This window comes from Gymnoscopelus microlampas (genome assembly GCF_963454915.1).
Source record: "Gymnoscopelus microlampas genome assembly, chromosome: 11".
NCBI lineage: Eukaryota > Metazoa > Chordata > Actinopteri > Myctophiformes > Myctophidae > Gymnoscopelus > Gymnoscopelus microlampas.
In genome coordinates, this window is record NC_139948.1 from 50771114 (window position 1) to 50793236 (window position 22123).

Sequence of the window (22123 nt, forward strand, 5' to 3'; positions counted from 1 at the left end):
CTGTTTTATGTTCTTTGTCTGTTTAGTGTAAAGCTTATGCAGCTGTGTTGAAAATGTATTTACTGTAGCCTCCGAGGTGTTTGAATGATTCAGTGATCAGTGGTGGAAAGTAAATAAGTACATTTACTCAAGTACTGTACTTAAGTACAATTTTGAGCTACTTTGACTATACTGGAGTATTTCCAATTGTCTGTACTTTTACTTCTAGGCTATCTCAGAGGCAAATATGGAACTTTTACTCGACTACAATTATTTGAAAGCTTTAGTTACTAGTTACTTTGCAGATATAAATTATTATATTATAAACTTACATTAACCACTTTAGCCCCATTTTATACCTAGGCTATTTTAAAATAGACGATCTAAAAGCTCACCAAGCGTCGCATCGCAAGGCGTTTTGAGCTTGTAGATCTGCTATTTTCAAACATTTTAGTACTTTTGGTACTTTAAGTACATTTTGATACCAATACTTTTGTACTTTTACTCAAGTACATTTCTCATTGGGGACTTTTACTTGTAACAGAGTACTTCTACATTGCAGTATTGATACTACACCTACACCTACACGCTCAATGCCACACGCATTTGTAGAGTTTCTTTTTTTTGTAAAGTACAATATTTGCCTCTGAGATGTGGTGGAGTAGAAGTAAAAGATTGAAAATCGGAAATACTCAAGTAAAGTACAAATACCTCAAAAATGTTACTTAAGTAAATGTACTTAGTTACATTCCACCACTGCAAACCCGGGCTCCGTAAAATAAAATTAGCTATGAGAATAACAAATGAAGATGGGGACAGTCTGGGGGTCAGAGAAGTGAACAGAAGAGAAGAGAAGGTTTCTGGTGAAGAGACAGGTCCGGAAAAATGTGTCAGAAGAAACCGTATAATTCTATTTTCCATGTCTTAACCCATTCAGTCTGGGGAACGCATCTGTGTCACTTTTTTAGATCTATTTGGGCTTTTCAAAAATAGCAGATATACAAGTTCATAGCGCGGCACTCGGTGCCGCTATTCTGTGCCGTGATCTGCTATTTTTGAAAAGCAAATCTTTGAATCTATATTTGTTTAAAGCAAACATTTTAACTCAAATCTTTGCATCCCCAGAAGCAATACAATAATAAAAAAATACATATATTCAAAGATTTGCACCCATTTTCCACGATTTAAAAAGAAAATTGCAGGTCTACAAGCTCATAGCATGGCACTCGGTGCCGCGCTATGAGCTTGTATATCTGCTATTTTTATTTTCTACGCTTTCCCCGGTCTTAATGTCTTAACTACACGGTCCATGTGCCCGTTAGAGAGACACATCCACTGTAAGTCCCAGCTGAACCCGGTCATTAGCCAGCAGGACTGGCAGCTCACAGGTGTAAATCCAAGGGCCTCCACATAACATCTTTGGCAGGGAAAATAAAAACACTGCGAGAATGTCTTCTTACACAACTTGCATGATACAATTAAAAATGACATAATGTCTGTCTATACGTTTTTTGTTAGTTTTGCTTATTTTGCACAATAAATTAATAGCACATACGGTAACAATTAAAAAGATAGAGATATGTTCAGGTGAGGATACCCTCACTTGCATTATAGGATATACCCTATAATGCCTTATACAAAGTCAACACATGTGTGTGTGTGTGTGTGTGTGTGTGTGTGTGTGTGTGTGTGTGTGTGTGTGTGTGTGTGTGTGTGTGTGTGTGTGTGTGTGTGTGTGTGTGTGTGTGTGTGTGAGGGTCAGTGTATGTGTGTGTTTGTTTGTAGTGTAAGTGTGTGAGTGAGCAGAAGTAGGGCTTTATTATGGTAAAAATCTAAAAAAATAAGTAACGTGTTGTTGTGATTTTGTAGACTTGCTATTTTCACATTTTTTTGCACGACACCCTATTTTAGATTCTTAAAAAGAGCAGTGATGTATATGCACTACTGTGCCGTCCTGGATGTGATTTCAATCATGATCCTGTCAGTGCAGTGACGGCTTCACAATGCAATCTCGCTGCCAACTTCCCTCTCTGAGTTATGAGTACCGTTTATGAACGCTATAACCTTTATGGAATGGCTTTGGATTCCGCTCTGATTCATGTCAATACAATGTCAGAACTCAGCTTAGCGTTTGAATACACGGCGTTGTCTGCATTTGTATTCAGAGTACATTACCTGTCTTGGTTACCTATCCTCTGTCTGTGTTTGTTTCTGCCACACTGAGACGTCTGAAAAGAATTTGAAATGGGTTCATCGACAAACGGCCCATTATTTCATCATTTGCAGGATGAGACGGGGGTCAGCAATTTAATGGAATGTTGACCAGGCTCTTACTGGTGTTGATGAGTTTTACGTGTATCTACGTACATAGCCTACAGTATGCACATGAGGTTAGACATAAGGTGCAAGGTGGTAACACTTCGGTAGCCACATTAGCAGCAGGCACTGTATGTCCATGAGGTGCAAAAAAGGTGCTCAGGGATGTGTTCCATCCCTCCCGGCTCTGATCCATTCAGCACTGGCGTGGACATTTTGTTGATTGCCACAATGTTTTTTTCTTGCAATACAATTGGTTAAAGAAAAGTTGTGTGGTGTTTATTGCATAATTATTGCATATTGCCTGGCCCCCCGTTATTGCTACTTTACTTGCAGTTATATTTATTATCATCATTATTGCTGCTGTTGCGACAATTGAACCAGAACCAAAACAATTTTACCTTTACGCAACGCTAAAGAAACCTTGAACCACGCACGGGGCAGTGAAGCCCCGATTTCTACCTCCTCTTACGACACGGCATGAATTAAACATGAGGGGATTTTCCTCACAGTGAGGGCCTCCCACACACACACATACAGGGCAGTACATGGGATTTCCATTATGCATCATGGTGAGCGTCCGTGTTTACTTTTAGAGGCGGGCGAGTTGAGTGGACCCAGGAGGAGTTTGAGTGGACCCAGGAGGAGTTTGAGTGGGCCCCAGGAGGCTCCGGGACAGCATGGAGCAGCCATGGATGTAATGACGTCTTCCACTCTGCAGCCAACACCTGACTGGAGATGGTTACTGGTTGAAGCCATGCACATGGTTCTCAACAGTGGTGGAAAGTAACTAAGTACATATACTCAAGTACTGTACTTAGGTACATTTTTAGGTATTTTTACTTTAGTGGAGTATTAAAAAATGTCAGGACCATCACTTCTACTCCACTACATCTCTAAGGAAAATATTGTACTTTTATTCCACTGCAATTATTTGAAAATTGAAAATATTATTACACAACATGCAGTAACCACTTCACTTCCACTTCATATACATTTCAGCCATTTGAAATAGCCCATCTACAAGCTCACAATGCGATGCGACGCATTGTGAGCTTGTAGATCTGCTATTTTAGATAGCATGTTATTTAGACCAGATGCCAGGTTCGTTTGCTGACCTGGCATCCTATGGTTTCCATAGTTTCAAATATTATAATGTTTTGGGATATTATAAGATATCAGCGGGGAGTGTTGGGCGGGAGGAGTAGGACGAAGGCTTTACTGTACGTCCCAGTGGGGGCTCCTCACTGGCATGTGAGCCAGTAGGATGCAAAAAAAAATAAACAACAGTCATAACAAACAGTCAAATATCGCCCAAACCCGGTATATCGGGAATTCAACAGCAATCACTCTTCTCTTCTGTTTTCCCACAGACAGACTGCAGCAACCCTTTGTCACTCCAGAGCGGTCAGCCCGTGACCCCTCCCCCTCCTCCCCTTCCCCTGGACGGCGGTGGCGATGAGCGCCCCCTGCAGTAAGAAGGCGTTGATGCTGCTCAGCAGCGTGTTTGCGGTCAGCGGGCTGGGCCTGCTGGGCGTGGCCGTCAGCACAGACTACTGGCTGTACCTGGAGGAGGGCGTGGTCCTGCCGCTCAACCAGAGCACCCACGTCAAGACCTCCCTCCACTCCGGGCTGTGGAGGGTCTGCTTCCTGCTCGGTTAGTAGTACACACACTGGATGGATGGATGGGTTTGTGCGTGTGTGCGTGTGTGTGTGTGTGTGTGTGTGTGTGTGTGTGTGTGTGTGTGTGTGTGTGTGTGTGTGTGTGTGTGTGTGTGTGCGTGCGTGTGTGCGTGTGCGTGTGCGTGTGCGTGTGCGTGCGTGTGTGCGTGCGTGCGTTTTTTCAACAAGTCCACTTCGTTCCTAATCCCCCACAGGGTTTCTATAAGTGTGGCAATTTTGCCCAGTGCTCGAATTTATCAAACACAAAATTATTCACCCAACCACGTATTTGTAAAAAAATATAAAATGTCTTTGTTTGTTAACTGTAACTCAACTCCTGTGGTCTATATCCTTGGTTCTCAAAGTGGGGTCCGGGGACCCCCAGGGGTACTTGAGGGGGTTCCAGGGGGTCCCCAGCTAAATGATTTATTGGAACCAAATGGACCCTTATGGGTCTGTAACTCTGAGATTGTACAAATGGAACCAAATGGACCCTAACGGGTCCATTTGGTTCCATTTGTACACTCTCAGAGTTAAATTAACTTTGATTTTACTATTTAAGTTGGGGTCCCAGATGCCATTAAATGGGGGTCTGTAGCCCTAATGCATGTCAAAGTGGGGGTCGTTGAAATTAAAACGGTTGAGAATCACTGCTAGAGCCGTAAAAACCCTCTCTTATGTGGGTCCCTGGCTTATCTTTTCAAATGGGGGTCCGCGGGCTAATAAGTGTCAATTTGGGGGTCCTTGACATGAAAAAGTTTGAGGACCACTGGTCTATATGCTTAAATGCCCCTGTGGTTTGTCTTACATTGGCCAAACCCAAGAGACCACTCAAAATACGCATTGGAGAGCATAGAACTGCTATTCGCACCAATAACCTTCACTACGCCATGGCGAGCCATTACAAACAAGCTAATCATGGCTCCATAGCATCCCTCACATTTTGGGGAAGAGAGAAAATGTCGATCTCACCACATGGGGGTGATATAAAACTGCTCTGATATATAAACTGCTCCGAAGAGAAGCATTTTGGATATACAACTCCTAGATCCTACACTGTGTCAACTGATTGATTGATGCATTCCAGAGGCTGCCATATGTGCACAACAGGGTACACCTTATTACAGAGAGACAACTACCATTGGCTTATTGAGAGCACTGCCCTTGCTACCTCTGTGTATGAATGAATGTCTTCCCATGCCTGCCATTTATGACTCTGAGGAAGATACAGTAGCATCGAAACGTCAGTCTTCTCTTTGTATTCAGCACCGTAATAAAGGAGGCTTCAATTACCTGAGCTGCTCCAGTGTGTTGTCTAGGCCTACATGCTGTTTTATCCTGCTCCTGTGATGCACCGGGCTTGCCTACGTTTAGCTGAGGCGTGCCAGTAGACTCCCTTTCTTCATCGTTAACATGGAGTTTGAAGTTAATGGACTTAGATAGGTTAAAAGTGAAAAATATCACTTTTACGTCCCTCCTCTCATCAAATGTCTCTTGTGGTTGTCCAGGGGAGGAGTCAGGTCGCTGTTTCACCATTGAGTACATCATGCCCATGAACGTTCAGCTGACCACCGAGTCCACTGTCAACATGCTCAGTAAGTACAACATCTATAAGTGCCTCCATAAGGCTGGTTCTAGCTAAACCCCTGTGTTTCTACAATGTTATGGCTCCCTCTGTGGATAAATGTTGTTCTGAGCTACTTCTCAGTCTCCTACGACAGTGTCCTCCGAGGGAGTCATCTTAACCACAGCTCTGTCAAGCTTCATTAACTTTAGGAAAACATTGTCAAGAATAAAGAGACTTCCTTCCTCTCTTCTCCTCTTCCTCCTTCCTCTCTTCTCCTCCTCCTCCTCTCATTGTGCAGAGATGATCCGCTCAGCGACTCCTTTCCCATTGGTCAGCCTGCTCTTCATGTTCATTGGCTTTGTGCTCAACAACATCGGACACATCCGTCCACATCGCACCATCCTAGCCTTCGTCTCCGGAATCTTCTTCATTCTGTCAGGTAAACAAATCTTCATTCTGTCAGGTAAACAAATAATATTCAAAGGTTACTGACTACCTTCATTTTATACTTTGCTGTCAACACTCACACATACATCATTTTGATGCGTGCAGTGGTTGAAAAAGTTCTCGCTTTTTTTTGTGAAAGTATCAAGTGAAAGTATCAATACTGCAAGTAAGTCTGGAATTCTAAATTAACTTGAGTAAAATATACAAAAGTATTGGCATGAAAAAAAAAACGACGTATTGTGAGCTTGTAGATTGGCTATTTTCAAATGGCCGAAATGTATATACGGCTGAAGTGGTTAATGTGTTGTATTAATAATCAAAATCTTAATAGTAACAAGTACAATATTTGTGTGTGTGTGTGTGTGTGTGTGTGTGTGTGTGTGTGTGTGTGTGTGTGTGTGTGTGTGTGTGTGTGTGTGTGTGTGTGTGTGTGTGTGTGTGTGTGTGTGTGTGTGTGTGTGTGTGTGTGTGTGTGTGTGTCAGGCTTGTCTCTGGTGGTGGGGCTGGTGTTGTACATCTCCAGCATCAATGATGAGATGCTGAACAGGACCAGGAGCAGTGAGGTCTACTTCAGCTACAAGTACGGCTGGTCCTTCGCCTTCGCTGCCATCTCTTTCCTGCTGACTGAGGTGAAAGATCTGCTGTGTAGACGCAAGTGTGTGAAACGGCTGAGATGCCAGTAGTCAATGTTTTAGTGTCTTAAAGGACAACTTTGTTTTCTTATAAACAAGGTTTATGTTTTACCTTGTAATTAAAGTAGATAAAAGATGAGTGTTAAAACATTTTCATTTACTGCTTTCCATAGTTTTAGCAATTTTCACGATCTTTTTTTACAGTGGGCGGGGGCATTCGGCAGGTGGCTTTTTTTACACAATAAAAAAGCTCCCGTGGTCTTTGCTGGCCAGATGTGAGTTGTTGGGGGCTATAAGAGCTACTGTAAATAATAATAAAGAAATCGACGGGTTATTGTGTAAAAAAAATACATATTTAGCCACCTGCCCGAATGCCCCCGCCCACTGTAAAAAAAGATAGCAAAAATTGCTAAAACTATAGAAAGCAGTAAATGAAAACATTTTAACACTCATCTTTTATTTACTTTAATTATTAAGCTAAAACATAAACCTTGGTTGTAAAACTTTTTTTGGGGGCGGGGGGGGGGGGGGGGGGGGGGGGTGAAAGGTGAAACTATCTAAATGTCTCAATAGAAGGGCAGGGAGACAAAATACAAGTGTATAAGTTATATTGTATTAACTCTATCATACAGATTGGACACAATTAAATTGTATTTTGTAAAAAGTAGAAGTTGTCTGCTACTATATTTGACTGATGTCAGTATGATACTTCTACTCTTCTACCGAAAGCTACAGTAGCTGTGTTTTTATTGATATGAAAGTAGAGTATATTGTCTCTGTCGGGTGGAAACCTCATATGTCCAAAACTGTAACTTTTCAAATTCAATAAGCATCAACAATAGAATGACCCAAATTTGTTTTGAAAGTGAAACGTCCCTTTAATGCTGTTGTCGTCACCATGTCTTTTGGTCCGCACACCAGAGCGCAGGCGTCATGTCCGTCTACCTGTTCATGAACCGCTACACGGCGGAGGAGATGTGCCGGTCCCGCCGCCACCACCCCGCCTTCTACCGGCCGCGGCTCAGCACCTGCTCCGACCACTCGGGTCAGTTCCTGCACCCGGAGGGGGCGTGGTCTCGGGGACGCAGCCCCTCAGACATCTCCAGCGAGGCGTCCCTCCAGATGAGCGTCAGCTACCCGGCCCTGCTCAAGTGTCCCCCGGACTACAACCATGAGGTCTCCTCCTCGCCCTGCTGAGGCTCAAACCCAGGGCCCCCTATTATTAAACGGTGCATTTATATAGCGCTTTTATCCAAAGCATTACAAAGCTTGTGCATTACATTCACCCATTCACACACACATTCACACACCGATGGAGGAGGAAACCATGCAAGGCACCAACCTGCTCATCGGGAGCAATTAGGGGTTCAGCATCTTGCTCAAGGACACTTCAACACTAACTCTGGGGAAGCCCGGGATCGAACTGATCCGGCCGCTCTACCGGCCACTCTACCCCTGAGCCACTGCTGCCCCTTTATTATTATTATTATTCTACCTACACATATGTCATGTCCTAGTATGAGCCAATAGGGGACGGGGATCAACGTCACGTGATTCCCTTGTTTGACCCGGCAAAAACCTGGATGCGTGTGTCAAAGAATATGATTGTTGTCAGAATTGCGGAAAGTTTAGAATATTTGGCGGTCCCGTTTTCATTTTTCACAAGATTGGTGGTTGTTGCAACAACCTGCACCACAATACTTCACCATATGTTGCGCTATGACAAAATAAACCCATAAAACGTAACAAAGTGTGCGTTCCGTAATGCAATTCCAATGGTGAAAGCTGTGTCGTTTCACCCGGTGAAGGAATGGCGGATTCGGCCACGCCCCGAAATACCCATATGAGTGTCTCAAAGAATAGAGTATGCTCTTAGTTTTTGCCCACAAAGGGTTAACACAGAACCTTGCATGACCTGAAACTTTTCCAGTTCTATGATGTTTTTTGTTTTGTTTTTTAACGTTTACATTATAACCAGAAGCATTCCTGAAAGGGGGAGGTATACATCATAATAACATTTTATAAAAGGATTGTAGATTGGCTATTTTTGCATTTTCATAACGTTTTTTAAGTGTAAGTCCTGGGTTCCCAAAACTCAGGGTTTAGTTCCACCTCCAGAGCACGGTCCAAATTAGGTTCTGAGAACCATCTGAAACTGAGTCATGGCGTAGCGTAATGGAAAAGAGAGTTATTGTAGTGGATAAGAGCCACAAGACGTCACCTGCACCTGAGTGAGGGCAGGAAAAACATTCCTCACAGATTTGGTATTTTAAAGTAGCTGTTTTGCGTGAGCTCTAAAAGACCCATTACAATCACCACAGTTGTGTTAGTTATATTGTATTATTACACGGCTTGGTTGAATGCTCGATTCTGATTGGTCAGTCATCGGTCATTATTTCTCGATAATGACCGCTGAGCTCAATAACGGACCGCTGTGTAATCAGAGACTCAGAACACCTGCTCATATCAACCTCCGCTGCTTTGTTTTATGCTTTATCCAACATGACAGCCATGTAAACAAACAACCAATGTCATTTACAACTAAACGTTGCTCTCAAGAATGTTTTTGAAAACATTTGAAGTGAGAAATAGACGATGCAATGACCGAAAAGTGATTCTATTTGATCCACTGCACTTCCTTGTTTATCGTGGCTACGGGGGAAATACCAAAACGCTCGCCCCAAAACACAGTCGCCCCGGGGCAAATCCGGCGGTATTACAGGCAAATCGGCAGTATATAGAATGGGGGGCGAGTGTGTTTTGGGGCGAGTTTTTTTCTATTTTGTCATTTGTTTTCCGAGGCAAACTCCGCCCAGCCCAATAGGCTACTTATGGAATACTTTCATTGCCGTAAGCAAGGAAATACTTCGTTTTGTTGTTACTTTTGGGTAAATTTATTTATGTATTTATTAAGTAGCCGTGTAATAAGCGGGATAATGCATGGGGAGGCAGTCATTATTGAAATTTAAAGCCCTTCAGGGTGATTAACCACCTCGGCTGCGCCTCGGTGGTTAATCGCCCTGTCGGGCTTTAAATTTCAATAATGACTGCCTCCCCATGCATTATCCCTTGCTTAACATACTCTGCCATACAGACTGGTCAAAATAAAATTGTATTCACTAAAATAAAATATGGATTGCAGCTTTACATTCAGGCTTTACAGGGAATGGTAGAGGAATGACATGTGTAGGCTGTGACCCTAAACAGGCTTTGGGGTTTTTATGGCCTGTCTGTCTGACAGCTGATGCTTTTTCTGTTGCTCATTCATTGTAGTGTAGATGCTGCCATGCCCCAACCTACCTCTAGAGGGCAGCAACGTTCATCAGTTTCTACCAGTTTCCACACCTTCTCTTCTTTCTCCACCTGACAAAAAAAGATTCCAAGAATAAAAGTGTTTGTGTTTCCACCTATTTTTTTTAACTCTATGGTTTCCACTCGAACACATACGTTCATTTTTCTGCGTCACATCGCTGTCTTCACAAGGTGCAAAAGGATTTATGAGTAACCTATAAACGTAGGCCCGGCCCAGACTACATTTGGCATTTATTTGCCAGTCAACAAGACACTATTCAGTATTAATTGTATTGTATTTGTATAGATTACTTGAAATTGCTACACCCTGGAGTCTTTTTGTGATAACCTTGCTGATTAAGCATTACTCTCCGACAACGAATAGGGTGGATTATCTACAGTATGACCTCATGATATACAAAGACAACATCCTCTATTATTTATATGATGTCATTATCAGAGTTGTAAAGTAACTAAGTACATTTACTCAAGTACTGTACTTAAGTACACTATTGAGGTATGTTGTTTTACTTTACTTGAGTATTTCCAATTTTCAATACTTTTACTTCTACTCCACTACATCTCAGAAGCAAATATTGTACTTTTACTCCACTACAATTATTTGAAAACTTTAGTCACCAGTTACTTTGCAGATATAAAGTATTATATTATAAAACATACATTAACCACTAATTAACGCCCTTTTTTATATATAGGTTGTTTGAAAATAGCTGCTCTACAAGCTCACAACGCGTCTCATCGCGACGCGTTGTGAGCTTGTAGATCTGCTATTTTCAAACATTTTAGTACTTTTACTTTTGGTACTTTAAGTACAGGACTTAATTCCGGACTTGTAACGGAGTACTTCTACATAGCAGTAATGATACTTTTACTTAAGAGAACATCTGAGTACTTTTTCCACCACTGCTGACAACTTAACTGTGTATTAATTTAACTCTGAAAGGTTCAAATTGAACACTTGCATTTATATTTATATATACTTTCAGAGTTACATTTACACTTGAAATGACACATTGAACTATAAGTACATTGCATTTGTTATTTCTGATTTACTTCCCTGATAGAGATCATCTTTAATATCAACTAATACCCATTGTATACTATAACCTACTGTACATGTTCTAAATATTGTACATTGTATGAATATGGCTGCCAGGTGTGTAAAAATATCAAGGAAATGAATGGCACATTATCTGCAGTATTAAGCGTCTTTTGTAAATAAATAAATAAAAGGTTTGCCATAACATTTCCTGTTTTTGTTTTTACATATAGACTACTGTAATTCTATGTTCACCCACAAGGGGGAAGTGTTTCATAACATTTGTCTAGCCATTAGTCCATTCACAGTGTCATTGATCATTAGACTAGTCCTGCCTGAAGCAAAGCACTGCAGGTTAAGGGACGCATACAGCAGTGCAGTGATTCTCAAATATATCTATCTATCTATCTATATTACAATTTGAATCCTGCGCCATGTCGGTTGTCAGTATGTATGTATGTAGCCAGTGTGACGTAATCTATATATATATATATATATATATATATATATATATATATATATATATATATATATATATATATATATATATATATATATATATATATATTGTCCCGACCCACTGTTTGGGAAACAATGGCCAACAATTGTTTTCATAGACCTGGTTGCTTATTCCTCTCGCCAGATCTGACAACGCTGGTGGAGAAGATCACGTGACACGTCTAGAAGCATGAACGAAAACAGACAACACATGTAAGGAAGTTTAAGAAACATTTAAGTTGACATTATTAGTTATTACACCCTGTGTTATAACGAACTGTCCTCCTTTCTCATTGGAATGTAGGTAGCGTTAGCCGTTGACTAGTTAGTTAGTTAGTTAGTTTAGCGTTAGTAATAGTGATTCGTGGAAGCTAAGGAACTAGCAGCCTCGCCGAGGGACAGAGCGTGAATGTTTGTTTACTTTAAAGTTGAAGCAACTAAACACAGTTCATATCGGTGTAGTTTAGATAACAACATCAATTCAACATCATGTCTGGTCTAAACACTATTAGTGATCAGGGAGGTTTATTTGTGTGTTCTTCAGACTCATGGAACAACTATGTTGAAGTCAGATTAGCCATGGATGTCACACGACCGTCATGGATGAACTGTAACCTGGTGTTTGCACTTTCTCCATTTACGGCCTGTACATCTACATAAACGTTCAGATTTCAAATATAAAGTGCTTAACCCATAACCACGGATGTTACAATTATGTACGGGCCATCAGAAGTACATGTATCTTCCGTATTGTTCAATGAAATGTATTTTAATTAGATCGGTGGCCATTTTCTCATAAAGTTACAACGTAAACAGAGTGCAATACACCTCCCAACCGATAGGGTCGCGTAATTGAAACCACATGGCAAAAATATAGAGAGAATGGCCACCGATCCGATTAAAATGCTTTTTATTGAACAATACGGAAAATAAGGGTACCTCTTAGGGCCCGTACATAATTGTAACAACCGTTGCCATAGGGTAATTACTTCATAGTTGAAATGTGAACGTTATGTAAATGTTCGGGCCAAAAAGGGAGAAAAAGCAAACACCAGGTTGAAGTTCATCCATGAATGTTCCAGGGCTACAGTCAGATAAGCCTATAGCAGTGGTTTTCAACCTTTTTTTGCATCAAGGACCCCCAAATTGACACACATTAGCCCAGGGACCCCCATTTGAAAAGTTATGCCAGGGACCCCCATAATAGAAGATTTTTACGGCTCTCTAGCAGTGATTTTCAACCATTTTAATTTCAAGGACCCCCAGTTTGACATGTATTAGGGCTACGGACCCCCATTTAATGGCATTTATGTCTCTGGGACCCCAATTTATATTTTAAAATCAATGTTAATTTAACTCTGAGAGTGTACAAATGGAACCAAATGGACCCGTTAGGGTCCATTTGGTTCCATTTGTACACTCTCAGAGTTACAGACCCATAAGGGTCCATTTGGTTCCTATCTATCATTTAGCTGGGGACCCCCTGGAACTCCCTCAAGGACCACTGGTGGTCCCCGGACCACTGGTTGAAAACCACTGGCCTATAGGATCAAGACTATCATCATAGATGTATTTTATCGAGTCTGACTTGATCCAAGGCTACTGTCAGATCGCTGTTGCTGTCTGTCTGTGGTTCTCAAATAGAACCCCAGGGGGTCCTTGGGAGGTTTCAAGGGGTCCCCAGCAAACTCGAAAATGGTGGCTATAGAATATTTCTGGAACATCTTTGAAAAAACATGTTTTTTTTTTTACACAAATCTTCTCTTATAGAGAGACCTGGCACACAATCTTTTCAGATGGGGGTCTGTGGCCAAATACATGAAAACGTTTGACTACCATGCCACTGTTGTATGTGAATGAGTGACTGTCTCTGCTCTGCACAGGGAATCAGACCTGCAGACACATGGAGGAGAGAGGAGAGGGAAAGAGGACAATGTACCTGAGGAAGAAGAGAAGGTGGGCTTTTTATAAATATATGCAAGTACAAAATGTATATCAAGCTACACAGAAAAAAATACCAATCAATTAGCTGCAATAGAACGGCTCGTCATATTCAACACCGACCGTATTATATTAAGTCAATGGAAGTACGGACCTCTTTGTGAGCTCAATTGATATCTTACATATGTGGTATATGGTATATGTTTACATTGATAATTGAGGATTTAGGATCAGTTTACAGTTATGGTTCAGGGCGATCTTTATTGTTACGTCTTGCTTACAGGTTCATACGAGTGAAAATCGTTATTGTTCAGCTCCTCAGACAATGTAGCAGTATATACTGTACATATACTGTACACAATAGCAGCAGTACACCAGTGTTCCCGTCTATGTACAATATACCAGTGTTGCCAATGTTATGTTAGACAATTGTTAACTCACTGAGAGGAGACATTTCCTACTCATTTAAAAGGTACATAGATAATCACTAAGGTGCACATTCTCTGAAAATAGCAGGATCTACATGTTCACAACGGGTCACATTGTGGTGCGTTGTGAGGCTTGTAGATCGGTTATTTTTGGCAAAGAGATTTGGTGTAGAGGGAAAAGGGAGGGGGCAAAGGACAGACCCTTGGAGGACGCCGGTCAATTAACCCATTAAAACCGCGTTTTTTTAAGGATTTAGAACAGTGGTTCTCAAAAATAGCAGATGTACAAGCTCATATCACGCTGCAAGTTTGTACATCTGCTATTTTTGAAAAGAAATGGAAAAATCTTGAAAGTGTTTCAATTTAATAATTGAGGCGGATTTTAAAAACGCCTTCTACCTACGTTTTCTGAAAAACTTCATTTATTCAAACAATTACAACAAATGTATGTTGCCATATACACAAATCCATGGAGCGCTGCCCTGCGCGCAGCCATTGCTGCGGTCAACGCTCCGCGGACGCGACACCGCAGCAATGGCCGCCTACAGGCAGCGCGTCTGTGTATTCGTCTATACTGTAGGCTACATAGCAACAGGAACCCCAAAAGGTATAAGTATAGTTACAAATAGGGGCTCCCGTTTAAGTGGTTAGACCTCAAAGCTAAAATGTAAACCTGTTTCCTTCTGTCCTCCTTCCTGCTAGGAGGAGCTCTTGTCCTGGGTGAAACCACTAGAAGGAGACTCAAGACACAAACCTGCTAACGAGAGTGACGACAGAGGTAAGGATGAACATTACACACATGCACTGTTAAGTGTGTTAGTTTATACCGTTTCACTGCCAACAGAACGTCGCCCAGCACCACAGACACACAGGTTCAATACCTGGGCTGTCCTAGCCTGGTTCCAGACGAATCTGCCTTTTCAAAATTGCATCGCACTTTAGCCCACACAGTGTGTCGTGTGATATTGTCTGGCCACGCGAGGCTAGGGCTGTCCAGGAGCACAAAGCCTTGTTGGTATCATTCATGGGTGGAAGGCCTATTCACCGGACTAGCAGGCCTTGCTGGTCAGACAAGGCGCCTGTTCAGTAGGGAGGGGGTATGGGGGAGATGGTGTGAACCTCCGTGTGCTGTGAAAAGTGTCTGGTGACTCAATGTGTATCGGAGGAGGAACCCATTGGTTCCACCGGCTTCGAATGCTATCAATGCATTGAATGGGAGATTATCACGTTTTATCAGACCATTGAATGGGCGAGTAGGCGACGAGTAGGCGATATATTGACCTATCCGCTATTTATCAGACCATTCATTGGTTCCAGTTCGATTGAGACTGCAGCGTACCTCCGCCATTGTCCCAAACCAAAACCAAAACTGAACTTTTTAAGTCATCTCCGTCGGTAGGTCAGTATATCTTGATGACACCCAATGAATTGTCTGATAAATCGCGGGTAGGCCAGTATGTCGCCTACTTAGCCCATTCAATGGTCTGATAAAAGGCGATAATGTTCCATTCAATGCACTGATAGCATCCGAATGGGGTGTTGTTTCTCAACGTGGGGTCTAGGGAACCCCAGGGGTCCTTCAGGGGGTTCCAGGGGTTCCCCAGCTAAACGGACCAATTGTTTCCTACTTCCTAACTATAGTTTAGGAATTAGGAACTGAGGAAGAAGTTATATGGCTCAGCCTGCTTATATCTAACCTTTATATGTTACAATCACTTATAATACTTCTACAATACATTATACTATTTGACAGCTTGTAAGAGCCTAAATGTCTCCACTAGGCCTAATAGCTATCGTTTTGGTACAGCCTATCTTGTTATGGTTCAGTTTGTCCTTGAAGCAGCTACAGTATAACTATGATCTCTGCCCTGTGCTCGAGGCAGAACCACCGTACCACTGACATGAGTGTTAATGTACTTCAGACCATGATATCATGTACATAAAGCATAACCACCATCTAGAATATTGTCTCGACTCTTATGTGTCAGATTTCCACGACAGAACCAATTGGTCCATAAATTGTCAATTGTTTATGACAAGGTGTGGCAGTTACCTTACCGTGGCTCCCTGGTCAATATTCAAATTGTATTTTAAAAAGCACATTTTGCTTGTTTAAAATGTATATATGTGTCAGGGGGGGGGGAAGAAGAAGAAAACAAACAACTTCAACAACTTGATTTACTAAAAAAGTGGTCTGCACCCTTCCCAGATCAGTGGAGGGGGTTGGAAGTGACAGGGACGCGTGATTATGAATCCCACTAACGTTATAGGATAGACCCGCCTTACCTGATTGGCTCCCTGGCAGGCATAGCTTTACTGAGGTTGAGGTTAAGGTTATGTTGAGGCATAATCTTACTGAGGTGAGGGTTAGGGTTAAGGTTAGGTTTAGGCATAGTTGCAAAACCAAGGATGACATGGCTGAATGGGGTGAAAAATAGAACATACATTTTCAGTCAATATGAGGTCAAATTAATTTTATGGACCTGTATTCTGCATGTCATTTCAGATGAGGTGGAAGTGGGTGGCATAACTGTGTACCACAGGGATACATGGAGACATGGTACTTTTGGTGGCATTGTGTTCAGGTAAGTACTTTTATTTAATAATAGTAATTGTTTATGATAAGAGTTTCATCTACATGCTGCACCGCTGCTGAATGCTTATGTACATCTTTATTATATATTTTTAAATGACGGCTCAGTGTTATAAGTAAAGTTATCTTCATTTGCATGTTTTGTTACACACTGGTAAGGGGAGGAGAGGACGCCACTCTGTTACCAGAATGCAGACCCATTGAAAGAGTTACGAGACACTCTTTCATCTTGCAATATGTTCACGTTACTACAGCATTTATCTTGTTCTTGTTGTTATCTCTGAACACACAAACACATGCCAAATCAACTGTTTGCTTGTAAGAGCCTAAATGTCTCCACTAGGCCTAATAGCTATTGTTTTGGTACAGCCTATCTTGTTATGGTTCAGTTTGTCCTTGAAGCAGCTACAGTATAACTATGATCTCTGCCCTGTGCTCGAGGCAGAACCACCGTACCACTGACATGAGTGTTAATGTACTTCTGACCATGATATCATGTACATAAAGCATAACCTCCACCTAGAATATTGTCTCGACTCTATGTGCTAGATTTCCACGACAGAACCAATTGGTCCATAAGTTACCTGTGTCTGATTGGCTCCCTGGCAGGCATAGTTTTACTGAGGTTAAGGTTAGGTTTAGGCATAGTCTTACTGAGGTTAAGGTTAGGTTTAGGCATAGTCTTACTGAGGTTAAGGTTAGGTTTAGGCATAGTCTTACTGAGGTTAAGGTTAGGTTTAGGCATAGTCTTACTGAGGTTAAGGTTAGGTTTAGGCATAGTTTTACTGAGGTTAAGGTTAGGTTTAGGCATAGTCTTACTGAGGTTAAGGTTAGGTTTAGGCATAATCTGAGGTTACTGAGGTTAGGGTTAAGGTTAGGTTTAGGCATAGTCTTACTGAGGTTAAGGTTATATAGCATATAGCATTATAGCAAATTCTGCATGCCTTTTCTGTTTCCCATTACACCTTGTATCTCTGTACTTTCTCCACCAGAGGTCAGTTTAACAAACGTTCGGTGGCAGTGAAGAGAATTCCCCTAGATGAGTCTAGATGTACCGACCAGGAAGTGGACCTGATGAGGGAGGCAGACGACCAACATCACCCCAACATTGTTCGCCTCTTTGTCTCCACTAAGGACCATCAGTTCCACTACATCGCCTTCAGTTCATCTGACGCAACACTGATTGAGGTACTGCACTGCATAACAGATTGACTGACCTCAGTACAGCATTATGTCTGGGTTTAGCAGGCAGGATAAGAGAGAAGTCTGTAAAACCACTTCAAACCGGGTGACAAACAGTGAAGCGTCTTATCATTTAGAAATGCACTGGATCTTAACACAGTTAGTTGGATAATGTCATGTGTCTTTTTACAGTACATAGTCCGGTATGATCATCGGGATTTTCAATCTGATCTAGATCCAGTGATGGTGCTTCAACAGATCATAGAAGGACTAGATCACCTACACTCTCTAAAAATAGGTAACTATTACTGATTGCAGTACAACATCATGTTGGAATTGTTTATTATTATTTATTGTTCATGTACAACATCTTCATTGCCAGTGTAAGTCTTGGCTTCATATGATTCACTTGATTCCTCCAGTTCACAGTGCCATAGATCACAGAACCCTCCTGGTGTCCACCCCTGATCCTAGCGGTCAGCGGAGGCTCATGATCTCTGGGTTTGAAAAGGCCGAGAAGGTTCCTGTGGGCAGTGAACTCGAGGTCAGTCAGTTTTAATGAATACCAGTACCAGAACTATGTTGAGCACGCAAGAATCATGTCAAATTCTCACAGCACGGTACTAGGTCATGACCTTCACTCTTCTTCTCTGTAGTTCCGGTACAAAGATGACATCATGGGAGCGGAAAAAGCATTCGGGTTAGTGGCATCCCCCGGGCCCGTCTGTATTGTTGAGGCTGACCCAAGCCGTGGTGAGGACACTTTCATCATGTCCTCCACTTTAAATAAAGGACATTTATATGGTTTGTGAATCTTTTGTTTCTATTTTTTTCTAGTAATAGTTGCAAAACAAAATATTTTATTTAAAAAATGAATATGGGCAAATGGAACTATACTGTATGAGAAGGATTGTAAAATGGCAATGAATGTTTCACTCTGTTATGAGGTGCATCATAGTAGATAGAGACCACGTTGTAATGACCCTCATGCTTGTTTTAACACTGTCCCCTCCAGATGACTTGGCCATGATGCATGTTGCATCGAAGATGAAGTCAATTGAAGTACGGACGCATTCACTAAAGGAACTCCTGAAACTCCCCTTCTTCTGGAAGTCGGAGAAGGTGCTAGACTTCTTCCAGGTTAGTGTTGTTCTCAGGTCAAATACACTTCTTCTCAAGTAAAGTTCATGGTAATCGGCTGCACATATATATTGTATTTGACATGGATGGATAGTTTATATTCTCAACACCAAGAGAGGTGTATTCAGAATAGTGTTTTGGATATGTGATGGTCAGAGTATTGTCCAAATAATTTCAGAACCAGACACGAGAGGACGCCTGGCAGCTGACTGAACATATTGTCAATGTCTTTATTCAGGAAGTGAGTGACAGACTTCAAAAGGAGCTGCTGGATGGACCAATCATGACACGGCTGGAAAGAGGGCAGCAGGACGTTGTCGAGGGTGACTGGTTACAGCACATCACAGAGCCTCTACAGACATGTATGGACGTAACTAACATAGCACACATACTGATAGTATCTTCTGTGCTGTGCCATCCTAAATGTAAAGAGCATTATTACCGGAAAGATGGAGGTTTCATACCCCAGACTGGCAGGAAAGAAATCAGGGTGCGGAAGTAAATGAGTAAAACTCACCCCTCCCTCAATATCCACCATTGAAGTGCCTTTGAGCAAGGCATATATACCATAACCCCAAAACTGCTCCAACAGTAAAAGACCGGAACGCTCCCAGGTGTGAAAGTGTGTTATTATACAAGTGTGAAATAGAGCATTTATATTTTGACTTACTCTGGATAAATACTTTTTTTAATTGAGCTGAGCTTTCATTGGTTGGACATTGTTTTGTGATTGCTACATCCTGTTTCCATCATGACCAAGTTACGACTGTTGATCGAGCTAAGACTCACCCCTGTCGGCTGCATATGTGCAACTCTGTGCAACTCCAACAATGCATTTTTCAGTGAATATCTTAGCTACGCCAACATCTTGTGAAGTTGTTCTTATTTCTGAAGTTTCTACAGATTAGAGACAAGCCTACTGCTCACCACCAACCACGTTGCAACACACACACACACACACACACACACACACACACACACACACACACACACACACACACACACACACACACACACACACACACACACACACACACACACACACACACACATCATGCTGGTCCCTTTAGTTCGTACTACTTGCATAGACTGACTGATCAGCTGGTTGACATGCTTTGGCGACATGCTCCAGCTACTTTATTCCCAGGCTGATATGTCCAACCCTGTTCAAACATAATTAATGCAAGGAATCAACCATCGCCATCCTTGATCATAGGCCTTCCACTTTTAGCAGGGGTCTTCAACAGGGGGTCTGGGACCCCTAGGGGGTCCTCAGAGTTACTACAGGGGGTCCGCCAAATCTTTGTGTGATATGATTTATTTTTTACATTAAACACTTGAACCCTAGCATCCCTTTTCTAAGGAGAACATTACCAAAAGTAGCAGATCTACAAGCTCACAATGCCTCGCAGCGCGAGGCGTTGTGAGCTTGTAGATTGGCTACTTTTTGGTGTAGAGGGAAAAAAGAGCAGACCAAGTAAACAAAAAAAGTTTAATCTGAAACAAGTTTATACAATATAGAGGGGGTCCCTGCTTCATCTCTATCTCAGTTAGGGGATCCTTGGCCTGAAAACGTTGAAGATCCCTGTCCTAGAGTGTGGATTTGGCCGTATATCAGTCCTGAATCTGAGAGTAGTAACCAAGCCTGAACCCAAACCCAACCATTGTTTATCAACACTAGACAGATGCCCGTTGGGAACGCATGTCCCTCCCGTTGTTAAATGTAAGCCAAAATTCAAACATTCTAATCTTATTTCCAGGTACAAACTAATATTCATGAAATACTTTTATTCCCTGACATTTTCAATGTGTGTGTTTTGTTTGATGGTGTTGTGCATTCAACTGTTCAAACCCAGCTTGTGGTTCATACATTGGGTGTGACTTGTGTCGTTGACAGATCTCAGAGAACGCAATTACTACAAGGACAATCAGAAACTACCTAGATATCGCGGAGGCTCTGTCAGAGATCTTCTCCGTGCGATAAGAAACCTGGTAAGACTGTGTCCCCACTGGCAAGACACTTTACCTGCTCTTGACTCAAATCTTTTGTATGTATGTGTCAGACTGTTATGGTAGGTTACAGGTCATAGGTGATTTGCAATTAGTCATACATTTGGTTGGACACAGAAGAGGGCGTGGCTAATCCTTCCTTTTAACTGGATATCACCTGTATGACTTTGTTTGTGTTGCAACCATTTTGGATCTTTATATCTAGCTGTTGTGCTTGGATGGTCTTTTTTTATTTTATTTTTTATTTGTTTATTATTTATTTAGGCTTAAGTCTTAGCATTGCAGTGTTAGCATCAAGAATCATGAAAATCAATAGGGCTTCATTTGTCACTCACTCATACAGTGACAAGCAGCGAAATGCTGGTGTGACCTATATTCTGACTGTGTACTCAGCAATACACACTAGATACTAAGAATAACAAGAATAGTACTGTACTGTATGAATAAAACACAATAAACTAAAAAGCAGTTATCATATCCAAATGTGTATGCTTGATCTATAATTAACCCATTTAGGACGGGAACCCCTATTTGTAACTATACCTTTCAAGACGGGAACCCCTTTTGGGGTTGTTGCTATGTACAGTATGTAGCAACATACATGTTTTGTAATGTTTGAATAAATATTTTAAGTTTTTCAGAAAACTTGAATAAGGATTTAGAAGCCGTTTTTAGAATCGGCCTCAGGTCTAAATGGGTGGTTAAGCCCTAAACATCATAGGACTTAGGCTGTATTACGCTGTAGTGTGGCACTTTGAATACCCATGTTGATTCAGACAATCTGTTTCTACCGTTGTCTCCCAACAGAAGCATCATTACTGGGAGCTGCCTGATGAAGTCCAGGTGACGTTGGGTTTTCCCCCTGATGACTTTGTCTCCTATTTCACCTCCCGGTTCCCATTCCTACTGATGCACACCTACGAGGCCATGAGCACCTGTGCACACGAGAGAGCCTTCCAGTCTCACTACCCGAGAGATTATAGATGCACTAAATATCCAGTCACCGAAATGACTCAGCAGGACTTTGAAAATATATATTTTTGAGGCAATCAAACTGCACACTGCAGTGTGGGCATATTTTAACCTTACAAAGAAAGACACAGAAAACCATTTGCAAAAGATGTTCTGCTGAAATATTGTGAACAATTTGGGATTTTATACATCACGATTCTCTGACGAAAGAAAACTAAAGCGTCTGCAATGTATGGCACTTGTCTGAGCAATAGATAGATAGATAGATAGATAGATAGATAGACAGACTGACAGTGAAAGGTTTTCTTTGTTTGCCCTTTTACCCCTTTTTCTCCCCAATGTAGTCATTATGCCAATTAATTCCTCCCCACTAACATGTCTGTGTTCTCACTGCTGTTGTAGGAT

The 22123-nt window shown here is 41.7% G+C and overlaps 2 protein-coding genes across 2 annotated transcripts; both read left to right on the top strand.

Annotated features, from left to right (window-relative positions):
- Positions 1 to 3753: 3753 nt before the first annotated feature.
- On the top strand, positions 3754 to 7800 carry LOC311055107 (voltage-dependent calcium channel gamma-5 subunit-like; the record flags this gene model as incomplete). The annotated part of the gene is made up of 5 exons (XM_084071208.1): positions 3754 to 3952; positions 5466 to 5552; positions 5823 to 5963; positions 6455 to 6600; positions 7525 to 7800. 5 exons carry the CDS (start codon positions 3754 to 3756, stop codon positions 7798 to 7800), a joined length of 849 nt encoding a protein of 282 aa, XP_083927334.1.
- A 3821-nt stretch (positions 7801 to 11621) lies between these two features.
- On the top strand, positions 11622 to 22113 carry LOC311055085 (serine/threonine-protein kinase/endoribonuclease IRE1-like). The gene is made up of 12 exons (XM_084071180.1): positions 11622 to 11665; positions 13336 to 13408; positions 14524 to 14599; positions 16328 to 16406; positions 17407 to 17602; positions 17789 to 17894; positions 18019 to 18140; positions 18253 to 18400; positions 18612 to 18736; positions 18975 to 19098; positions 20634 to 20728; positions 21554 to 22113. Exons 1-12 carry the CDS (start codon positions 11643 to 11645, stop codon positions 21788 to 21790), a joined length of 1404 nt encoding a protein of 467 aa, XP_083927306.1. The 5' UTR covers positions 11622 to 11642; the 3' UTR covers positions 21791 to 22113.
- Positions 22114 to 22123: the final 10 nt, after the last annotated feature.

Bases quoted from the DNA above. Each gene is read 5' to 3' on its own strand.
- LOC311055085 (XM_084071180.1), top strand. From the start codon at position 11,643: ATGAACGAAAACAGACAACACAT. The intron at 11,666-13,335 runs GTAAGGAAGTTT...TGCTCTGCACAG, and splicing joins AACGAAAACAGACAACACAT to GGAATCAGACCTGCAGACAC. The intron at 13,409-14,523 runs GTGGGCTTTTTA...CCTTCCTGCTAG, and splicing joins TACCTGAGGAAGAAGAGAAG to GAGGAGCTCTTGTCCTGGGT.